The sequence below is a fragment of the Ahaetulla prasina genome, chromosome 1, assembly GCF_028640845.1.
Source record: "Ahaetulla prasina isolate Xishuangbanna chromosome 1, ASM2864084v1, whole genome shotgun sequence".
Lineage (NCBI taxonomy): Eukaryota > Metazoa > Chordata > Lepidosauria > Squamata > Colubridae > Ahaetulla > Ahaetulla prasina.
In genome coordinates this window covers 164,514,017-164,525,620 of record NC_080539.1, presented here as the reverse complement: position 1 = coordinate 164,525,620, position 11,604 = coordinate 164,514,017, and the positions used below count along the sequence as shown (strand labels likewise).

Sequence of the window (11,604 nt, the reverse complement as noted above, 5' to 3'; positions counted from 1 at the left end):
CAGCATGCATTCGTTCCAAAAAAAGGAACTCACAAATTACAGAAGGAAAAAAGGCGAGGTAGGAGTAGGATATAGGCAAACCCAAAACATTATATGCATAAAATAGCCAATTTGGACAGTTATCCCCGAGGGATGGAGAAAAAAAAATGGTAACAGCCGGCATGCATTTTTCAAAGGAACCACACAGGCTGCTGAGCGCTGGAGATAAATTGTTGTTGGCTAATTTCAAGCTCCCGGCTGCACCAATCGGCAGGACCGTGTCGCCCACGTGACGGCCAGGCGCGAGATTAAATTCAAACGGCCGTGTAGGATATCTAGGAGTCGGTTGTGTCGCTTCTGCGGGTGAATCTTTTTTTTTTGCAAGGCAAGCGGGTGGGTAAGGGCCGTAAGGTGGGGTTGGATGAGGTGCAGCTATTAAAGAAAACTGAGCAAAAGCAAGTTTAATTTGCTTTCCACTTTGTTGGACGGAATAGTCCTTGATTCTAGCTGAAAAAGTGAAGCCGGAAAAAGAGGGTCTTCCTTGGGGAGGGGGCAGTGGTTGGGGCTTGGTTGGTTATGATTTAAGTTTTCTGAAGACAGGCATCAGTCTTCTGGCTGCTGTGATGCCTGAAGTCAGACTGCTTCTCTCCTGTGCTTGTTTTCATTCAATTATAAAACAGCATGTGACATCTGGTAGTGCAACTTGAATGGGTTTGTCTGGTTGAACCGTCTCTTGCATATTCTGCAATCTTTTCAGAAGAAACCCAGAAAACAATATGTATAGAATTGCTATGTTTAAAACATGTTTTATTGTGTAAATGAGGCTTTATATTAAAAGTGCAACTGGTTTTGTTTTTTCTTTTTAGAAAATCCAGGAAAGTTGGAAAGCTGAATTCTGTCAACAACAACAACAAAATGGTAAGTCATAAAAGATATCATTGGTATCTTGGATTGGAGCTGAAGGCAGATTTATATTACAATTAAGAGACAGGCTATGGGAACTTCTGTCTTTAAAAAAACTGCTATACCAAAATATGTATGAAATGTAAGGAAGGATTTTGGGGTACTGTATAAGCCAGGCAGGGTTTCTTGTACATTAGAGTTTTTTAAACAGTAAATATACAATTAATATACAGGTAATCATCAACAGTTCATATAGTGAAGTTACAATGACATGAAAAAAGTGACTTATGACTGTTTTTCAAAGTTGCAACCATTGCAGTGTTCAGGTCATGTGATCACCTTTTGCAACCTTCTGACAAGCAAAATCAGTGGGGAAGCCAGATTCATTTAGTAACTGTTATTAACTTAACAATTGCAGTGATTCACTGGCAAGAAAGGTTGTAAAATGGGACAAAACTCATATATTTCACTTAAAAACATACATTTTGGGCCAATTGTGATAATAAGTCGAGGCCTACCTATAAAAGATAAGCAAAAATTGTGAAATTACTATTATGACTGGCTTTTCCAATGTCCTGATGTTGTAGCTTTTCTAATATGTTATAATTGATGAAAAGTGAAAAAAATACTACAAGAAGTATATGTATGTTAAGATGCCACTCTAACTTTAAAGAGTATTTTAAAACAAAATGTTCATGTTAATTAATGCTATGTTAATTTTTTTCAGGAAGATAAAGAAAATGCCAACATATCTACCGGTATATGGAACGAAGGAGACAGTATACTTGAAAACACTTTTGTTGCCCCTAAAAACTTAAGTTCCCATGTATTGAAACAAATTAAAACAGATACAAATTGTAATTCTCCAAACAATACAACAGTAGCAGATACTGAATCTGCAGCAGTAAAATCCAAGGTTATATCATTTACTCAGACCTTTCTACAGAAAGCAAACGTAAAGAAACAGATAAAAGCAGATGTCTCCAATTCTGTTCCATGCATTTCAGATAAACATATACTTGGCTCATATCGGGGCAAAATAGTTTCTTCTAAGGTAAACTCCTTCAGAAAAGTTCCAGCAAATGAGCCTAGAAATTCTCTTCCTGCTCTGCCTAAATCAAGAGTAAAGTCAGCCACAACTAATACAAGCATAAGGGATGCTAAAGTCATTGGCAATGCTGGTGCTCCTAAGGCCCTAAATTCCACCCCTTTTCAGGCCAGTACTGTAAGAGTTTCTGTTTATCATCCCAAAACTATTCTGAATCAAGAGAAATTTGGTGGTACAGAGAATACTGGTACAATTCAAAAGAACTCTTTCAGCAATCGGAAATCACTATTAAAGACTGCTCCAATCAATGCTGATAATTCTGTCCCAAGGACAAAGAAACTTGTGTCATCTAAAACTGTGCCACTTTCTGAAAGTCATGCTACAAAATCAATTACCAAAAATGCTCCAACTGTAGATGTGAGAAGGTAATGTAAATGCCTGCATTTTTTGTATCAAAATGTGTTGGGACAATACAACATCAAAAACAGTTGGAATTTTTCAGACAATTTATATAATGTACCAAGCTATGGCTTGCTTGCTAGATTATCATTTAGCTGGATTTGATCAACATGGTATACCAAAATGAAGCAAATTGCTTTATGATTAAACTTATTTGTAGCCCCACCATCCCATGTTCATATTTATGATTTAACTGTTTTATCTGCTTTGTCTTAAATTAGTCTTGAATAGTCAACATTTTAAAACAATTGTACATACTGAGTTATGGGGCTTGAAAATAGGATACTTTCACATCTGTTATTATAGAAGGTAAATGCTTAATTTTCTTTTCCCAGCTGGCAACACAGTCAGATGAGGCTGAGGTGAGTTCAAGGCCATCAGGAAGTAAGGTGCAGACTCCTGAGCCTCCAGAGACTGATACTAGTAAGGCAGAGGAACAGGAGGAGCCTGTTCCTAATGCACGCATGAGAAGAGCTGCCAGAAGGCAAGAGCAGCTCAAGCAGAGAGGACAAGAGATGATTGGCCCCTCCCATAAGGTTTAAAACAGACCATTTGAGCTTTGCCGGAAAATAGTATTGTAGCTGCGTCTTCTGCTTCATCTATGTCTTTGTTTTTATGGCTTCTGGAGTTTGCCAGGAGAAGGCCTTTGGCAGTTGCCTAATTGGACAAAGGTTTGCGAGATAACTGAGGAATTTGTGTTGGGAGGCATTTGTTTTACTTTGAGTTGAACGACGCTAGGAATGAAGTAATTTCGAGCTGTTCGAATAAAGTTTGTTTTTCCACAGACTAAGTTTATTACTACCTACTTGGGCCTAGGTCACAACAGATCCCCACCCAGTGTGAGATTTCTTTAGCTCTAGTCCTATATACCTGATAATTATGATCAAACATAAATTATACATGTGAAATCTTAGATGCCATTTAGGCTTACAGGCTTATTTCTCTGCTTTCACTGGAAGTGGTGTTTTGTTTTGGTAGGCCATTGGATCTGAACTGCAATTGGCAGACTGCTGGATGGCATGAAAATACAAGCAGCTCTGGCTTTTTCAGCTTAGCTCTGATAGCTGCAAATAGCAATTATCTTTGCCTTATTTTTCTGGTATCATGACTTGTAATTGCAATTTTGAATATTAACTGCTTAATAGTTGATTTTTATCTTGTAATGTAAATGTTCTTTGAGATAGATATGAGGAGATATAAATTGACAGACCTCATTTCACTGTGGCTATATAACTGGGTAGCTGTTACATGAACTATTTCTAGATAAAAAGCAAAATGAAGTATTGTACTAATCAACTAAAATGTTTATCTTTTAGACTTCAACTAGCTGAATGGCAGGCTTCAAAAGGGACAAAGAAGGTACGTAACACCTTACCTGGAAATAGCCAGCCTAAAAAAGCAACATGTCAGCAAACTATGAAAGAGTCAGTTGAATCATTTTGGGCTACCATTGTTGAAGAAGACGAACAAGGACAGCTTAGTGATAAGGTCAACAAGACACTTGCAGAATGTGTGGATCTCATTGAAAAGGTATGATGTTTAAATAAATCACCATAATGTTGAATTAACTTTCATAACATTCTTGTACTTTATTCAGTTTTATAAATTCTGAAGGTACAAGGTATACTGGACTTTCAAAACTGGTCTTATAATGGATCGATGTGAAGAGAGTTGGTAGGCTACATCATGACAAAATCTTGTATGTCATTTTCTATTGTAACTAGAACAATTGGATCTGTCCTGAATGGGGAAAAAAGGCTGAATTGCGGAACACAGATGTTTATTACTACAATAGAAATTTTTGTGTGTGTTAAATAAAAGGCTAGTCTCATTCTCTGGATTATAAAAATATAAACTAATTCACAGAAGCTTATGCATTATAGGTAGTCCTTATCTTAAAACCACAATTGGGACTGGCATTTCTGATGTATGGTGGTGCACTTGTAAAGTGAGTTACCATGTGACCAGAGCCAATTGTATGATGATTTTTATAGCAATCATGCAAACCATACAATTAAGTCAATCACTTGGTCATTAGTGAATTCGGCTTTCCCAATAGACTTTGTCAGAGGCAGGCTGGGAAAGAAACAAATAGGGATCATATGACCACAAGACACTACAAACAAATGCATGTCTGTTACTAAGCATCTGAATTTTTATCACATGAGTGGGGACGATGAGATGTCATAACTCGGAGAATAGGTCATCAGTCACTTTTTTCAACCTAGTTGTATCTGAACTGTTAAATAAACAGTTGTAAGTCAACTGCAGTCTGTGCTTATGCAATATAGTAACGTAACATTTCTCTAGAACTCGTACAGTTGAAAGTCATTCGGTACATTTTTTCCTTGCTATTCCTCTTCAGGGCTTTGTAGGTGAAACAGTACATTCCATTTTGGAAAATCTGGTAGTGAAATTACCAGAAGCAAAAAAGTTTGCTAAGTATTGGGTGTGCCAGATGCGTCTTGAACAGTTTCGCTCCACAGAAAAAGTAATGACTATTTATGAAAACGCAATTCTTGCAGGTGCAGAGGTAAACACTCTTAAATGTGTTTCACTAAATTTAATTTTGTTTTCAGTACTTTGCCAATGAGAGATGTATATATTTATAAACTTTCTCATATTTTAACTGTTTAGTTACAACAGTTTCTTAAAGTTACAGTTTTTAAAAAGTTAAAAACATTCTACCATTTATTTAAAGTCATCAGATTGGTATAGTTGGTTGTCCAATCCTCTTCTGTTACAACAATCTTTTGTGGGAGTGATCAGTCTAAAATTACCAAAAGCATATTATTTTACTCTATCCAGTGTCACCTTCTCGGTGGTAGGTTGCCATATAAATTTGATTAATAAAATAAATACGAGGAAATTTGAACCTGGATCTCCAGTTTCATTTGAATAGTGATCTTTTATAACATTGTAAATATTCACAAGACATGGTTTTGCCAGCAGCCTGAGGACCTTAAGGTGATAAAGAGCAAGTGGTTTATTGTCATGTGGTGGTGGTGGGGGGTAAGGGTTTACTGAATTTTGTATTTAGGGTTTTACGTTTGTAAGCCACCTATAATCACAGTGAGTGAGCTGGGCAGTCATAAATTTTCTAAAATCATTAACTAAGCTAACTGGAAATTGGTTTTTCAGCCTAAGGATGAGCTGCGTCGTACTTTTGCAGATGTTATAAAGGCTAGACGAGACCTATCAAAAACTGATGGTAAGATTCACCATTATTTATTAGTTTCCTCAAATCTTCAATTTTGCCTTGCTAAACCTGACCCTGTATGATGCAGGGTGATGCTTCACTCTGCATTTTACTTGTTATAAGCAACATAGATAGTTTTATTTGGCTCCATCTTTAGGACCTTTTGAATTTCTTTTAACAGGCTTAAATATTGAGTTGCCTTATACCAGGAGTGGGGAACCATGGCTCTTTTATGATTTGTGGACTTCAACTCCCAGAATTCCTGAGCCAGCCAAGTTGGAGACCTCTGTGTTAGTTCACTTGATTTCTTTACATAAGCATGAGTTTAATTGGAACTTTATTTGTAGCCCTGATAGCAGTTGTGTCTACTGTATGTTGAACTAGATGTATTTAAACAGAGTTTGGATAGCCATCTGTTATGAAAGCTGTAGTTCAGGGATTGGCAATCAATGGCTTCTCTAATATTGTTGAGAATTCCTAAGCCAGCAGGTGAAGTCCACAAGTCAAAAAAGGGCCATGGTTCTCCACCCTGCCTTATACCATGACTGAATATATTTTTTCAGAATGTGTGAAGGAAGAGAACACTGCAAATCCTGAGAGACCAGTTGAAACAGAGATAAAAGAGGCTTTCAAGGAAGTCAGTTTGAATAATGAGGTGGAACATAGTAATGAAGCTTTTCAAGAATCAACAGAAATTTGCTCAAAAATCCAAGAAGACTTTCCTGCGGCAAAAAAGAACAAAAGTAAAGAACAGATGCAGAAAGACTTTAAAAATGAAGAAACTGCTGCTAGTGCAGAGAAAGATAGAAACCTAGAGATTCAAACTCCTAAAAATGAAAAAGCCTCATATTTAATAAAATATAATTTGTCAACGACTTCCCATTTGGAAAGGTGAGTTAATATAGTCTTTTTCTATGTGGGGTCTGAGGATGTGGAGTTGCTGTCCTTAATCTGAAAAGGATGGTATCATGCTCAATTTGTGTAGTAATATTTAAGTATTTGGGAAAAGTGAACCTGACCTATTTGAGTTTGTTTGGGGGAAAAAAACCAATTTCAAGGTTATGATTGAGAAGAAAGTTAATAGCTGGAAACCATTATAGAGGTGACTCGCAACGTTTTTTGTACCAGGGATTGGTTTCAGGGAAAACAGTTTTTCCATGGACTGGTGCTGGTGGGGATATGGTTTTGTGCACTACCTAGATCCTGCTCATGTGCAGATGAAGCTTCGCTTGCTTGTGCAGCCCAGTTCCTAATAGGCTCAGTATTAGTCCGTGGCCCGAGGGTTGGGGACTCCTGCATTATAGGACTCAAAAACTGATTAGTGAAAATTGGCAAGTAAAATCCCTTGTTGAAATTTACCTATTGGAATCAGGATCTCAGTTATAGCCTATCTTCAAAAGAAGTATTTTATTTTAAACTAAAATGGCACTGTATATAGTACTTGAGTTACAAGCAACTGTTTGCATTTACCATGGTGCTGAACAAGCATTCATGTGTACAAATTTCAAACACAAATTCAACAAATTTCAGGACATCACAACCAGTTTACTTATGATTAGCTTCATGTTCCACGGTCATATGATCACCATTTGTAACCGTTCCAGTTGACTTCCCACAAGCAAAGACAATGGGAAAGCCAGCAGGGAAGGTTGCAAGTCACTCGGGCAAATCTTCACCTCCAGATATATTTTTGCTTTCATACACCATGCCCTCCTCCTCTTCGCTCACAAACCACACACCCTCTTTCCCTGGCCTTCCTGAGTTTCCCTAACCTCAACTGGTTCATGGCTCTTCCCCCAGCTCCACAGCACCCTAAACTACCTGGGACTCCTTAAATTCCTTTAAGACCGAATAGGACAACAATTTTTAGCCAGAATAGCCATTGGTTCTAATTTATCTGGAGAGTTTGAAAAAAAGACAATTGTACATACTTCCTGGGGAATAATCTATTTGATTCTAACGTGATATACTTTTTAAAAGATTTCCAGCAATCTCAATTATATTGACCATTTCTGTCTTCCCTTTAGGCTTGCTGGACAATAGAGTACATTGTCAGGAAAAATAATCTCTTGCTACTAGATGTCTAGAAGCCATGTATAAATATTTTAAATAGTAAAAGTGGTAATATTGTATTTGGTATTGATATAGCATGTTTAGAATTTCAAAGTATTTCAATTTCAGTAGTATAAAAAGATTGAGTTCACATATGATATTACGTCATAAATTAGGACTTGCAAATTATAATGTAAATCAATTGTAAACTCCATAAATAAGATCTCCATCAAGTTAAAAGCACTGAATCAATTCTTTAGGAGTTTCCATTTACTTTTTAGAAGTAATAAAACAAGCCATCTGGATCTATATCCTTATAAAAAGGTACATAGAAACAGTGACTAAGACTTGCAACTCTGGCCCAAAAATCAAATCCTGAAATATTTTCTAAACCAGCTTTGGCAGTCAAAATTATCAGTCTTTTAAATTGGCATGATTTTATGTTCCTAAAATCATACATGGCTGAAATAAGTATATGAATTATCCATAGAGAAGCAATGTATTTTTCTTATAATATTCGAATATTCAATGCCAAATTAATATTTGTATTACTGTTATTCACTTAGTAAGGCTGTTCTGTTGCCAAGCCACATTGAATTATTGCATTCTAATCCTGTAAATGTATAAATGATTTCTCTTTTTGACCCTAAGCACAAAGAAAAGGCTGCAGTGTGATGATTCTACAATTAAAAATCTGAAATTCCTAACACCTGTAAGACGGTCCTGCCGCATTCATGAAAAAGGAAATAGGTTGCCAAGTATGCTGAAAGACCATAGTCCTTGTGTTTCTTCACTTGAACAGCTTGGAGAATTAGGAGATGAAGGCACTGGTTTCATCTATCGACCAAACAATGCACTGTAAACTGTCAACACTGCAACTATGCACCTATCAGTCAACAGGAACAAAACAGAATAAAAGCATATGTTTTTATTTAAGCTAAAATTAATTCAGTGCAGGTTTTAAATTCCCATGGTTTAACTAACTTAATTTAGCTTTACTGTTACTAAATAAATAAACAAAATATATCTAATATGGGAAGGATTGCTATGCTTTAACATGTAAAAGAAATATTTAAAACAATCTTGCCATTGGTGACACTAAACTAATTGTATAGTGAGATGATAGCATTTAATGAAATTGAACTTTGTGGGCAATACAATTATGTTGTGTCTAGTTTGTAGATCTGAAGATAACAAATATTGGCAATAGTCACTAACTTTTTTGATAATTTTAAATGTCGAATGTTAATTCACTTTTACTGTTGATATTGTAAACTTTAAAAATTTACCTTTTTAGAAACTTGTTTGAATTTCATAATCTCTTGGTGTGAGATATGTATGTATGTTGTGTATTATTTGTATGTTGGTATATATATATATGGTCTCTGGTCTAAGACTAATAAATTGTTATGTAATAATAATAATAATAACAGAGTTGGAAGGGACCTTGGAGGTCTTCTAGTCCAACATCCTGCCCAGGCAGGAAACCCTACACCATTTCAGACAAATGGTTATCCAACATTTTCTTAAAAATTCCCAGTGTTGGAGCATTTACAACTTCTGCAGGCAAGTTGTTCCACTGATTAATTGTTCTGTCAGGAAATTTCTCCTTAGTTCTAAGTTGCATCTCTCCTTGATTAGTTTCTACCCATTGCTTCTTGTTCTACCCTCAGGTGCTTTGGAGAATAGTTTGACTCCCTCTTCTTTGTGGCAACCCCTGAGATATTGGAACACTGCTATCATGTCTCCCCTAGTCCTTCTTTTCATTAAACTAGGCATACCAAGTTCTTGCAACCGTTCTTCATATGTTTTTAGCCTCTAGTCCCCTAATCATCTTTGTTGCTCTTCTCTGCACTTTCTAGAGTCTTGACATCTTTTACATCGTGGCGACCAAAACTGAATGCAGTATTCCAAGTGTGGCCTTACCAAGGCATTATAAAGTGGTATTAACACTTCACTTGTTGTATATGTTTATTATATATGCTTGGGTAGGGAAAGAGATTGAAATAGAACATTAACAACATTAATTCTTGAGAACTTTGGGGAAATAAATTTGCCAGTTTTATAAATGCTGTTCTGAAAGATTTGAGCAGTGGCTGGAAGTGGCATGCTAATAATGATTTAATATAAAAATGTGAGTGCCTATTAAGGACATGAGTAACAATTTGTCAGTTGAAATCCATAGAAGTGGCAATGACAATCTTCTTTCATACTGTTGCTCAGCTACATATAGTCTGGAAGTTCAAGAGTATTTTAACAATAGATGTTTATGGCCCCATATAGTTTACATATTGATGATTATTTGAAATTTGTCCACCAACTGAAACTGAAATGAGTCCAGGCATTTAACAAAACATGGTCATGTAAAAAAGTAAGCACAATGTTTTACTCTAAATATATTACAGCAAGTATTTGCTCTTCATATCAACAATATTTATAAAGGGGACGTATAACAAACATACCCTATCTACATTTCTAGTCCATTGATTTGCTCTGCTGTTGGAAGTGAGGTAGCCGACCATGACAAATCAAAACTCAGGCTTTCAGAGAGGTTATATATGCAAATGAGGCTAGGGAAGAATTTTAAATATTTGCAAAACAATTGGATGTCAATTCCACTTCCTGGAAGATCATCTAGATATAGAAAAGATTTCTAACCACTGCCAATTTGCCCTTGCCAAACCACCCAACAACTTCAGCAGAGAGTAGGATGTAAGATGCTGATAGAATTCTCTTAAGAACTCCAGAATTTTATGGGTTCTACCAGTAGCTCTTAGCACTATTGATGTCAAAGTGGATGAGTGTACCAGCAGTTAATTTGATTCCTATATCCTCTATCTGATGGCATTCCTTTTGTATAGATGTCTGGTTTTTTGAAGGTTGTAGTACCACTGAAATAGATTGATGTAAATTGATAAGTTGTTTTCCTGTTTCAATTTCCTAGACCAGATATTTTCTTCAATATTTCCAATCTTGACATACCAGCCTCTATCTACAAGCAATACATTTGAACTCAAATAATAAAATTCATTGCATTCCTTTCCATCATAAACTAGGATAACCTTCATATTAAAGGTTAATCGGTATTATTTGGCCATTAACTGCACTGTACCATTTATTAATTTGAACGTTAACTGCACTTTCTTGACTGAAAGCAATGACATTCCTGTCCTGAATTGAAGCTACCCGATACCAGACCATTTCAGTTTATTGATGCCTAAGATTCAATGTGTAATCATTTCATCTTTCATTGTGTTGAGCTTTTCCATGTTCTCATTGTAATTTTTTCTTTGCAGCTTTGATGGTCTTTTAGTGTATGGCTAAATCAACAAGCAGACATCCTCAGGATTTTAATCTTGTCATGCCATTAGCCCCATTATGGTAATGCTCCAAAAGATATTCAGCTCTTTCTCAATTCCATATTGGGCACGATCTGACCTGTGAGGCCCATCATCCAATCTCACTTAATCAGTCACTTCATATTGCCCTTATGTTTTTTTTGGTAGAAATCACTGCTTTTGCCATTGTGACCAGGGGTGAAATCCAGCAGGTTCTGACAAGTTTTGGAGAACAGGTAGTGGAAATTTTAAGCAGTTCGGAGAACCAGCAAATACCACCTTTGGCTGGCCCCAGAGCGGGGTGGGGATGGAGATTTTGCAATATCTTTCCCCCAGGAGTGGGGAGGGAATGGGGATTTTGCAGTATCCTTCCCCTGGAGTGGGGTGGAAATGGAGATTTTGCAGTATCCTTCCCCTGGCATGCCCACCAAGCCACGCCCATCAAACATCACCACACCCACCAAGCCACGCCCACAGAACCGGTAGTAAAAAAAATTGGATTTCATCACTGCTTGTGACCCTCTGCCTCCAGCTTCTTAACATAGGACTGCCTAATGCAGCTTGGGCAGCTGGAGATGACCTTCATGCCTTGGGTGACTTCGTGGCACATATTGTCTTGCCACAGA

General features: G+C 36.7%; 1 protein-coding gene across 3 annotated transcripts; it reads left to right on the top strand.

Annotated features, from left to right (window-relative positions):
• The first annotated feature begins 275 nt into the window (after positions 1-275).
• Positions 276-10,639, top strand: CKAP2 (cytoskeleton associated protein 2). Of its 3 annotated transcripts, none has more exons than XM_058164522.1 (9): positions 276-342; positions 846-897; positions 1,610-2,355; positions 2,725-2,751; positions 3,706-3,919; positions 4,755-4,922; positions 5,531-5,600; positions 6,152-6,479; positions 8,292-10,639. In XM_058164522.1, exons 2-9 carry the CDS (start codon positions 895-897, stop codon positions 8,500-8,502), a joined length of 1,767 nt encoding a protein of 588 aa, XP_058020505.1. In that variant the 5' UTR covers positions 276-342; positions 846-894; the 3' UTR covers positions 8,503-10,639. The 3 variants fall into 3 exon arrangements, with proteins under 3 accessions (XP_058020505.1, XP_058020504.1, XP_058020506.1); XM_058164521.1 differs by having other exon boundaries at positions 313-372; XM_058164523.1 differs by lacking the exon at positions 2,725-2,751 and having other exon boundaries at positions 313-372.
• The last annotated feature ends 965 nt before the right edge of the window (positions 10,640-11,604 follow it).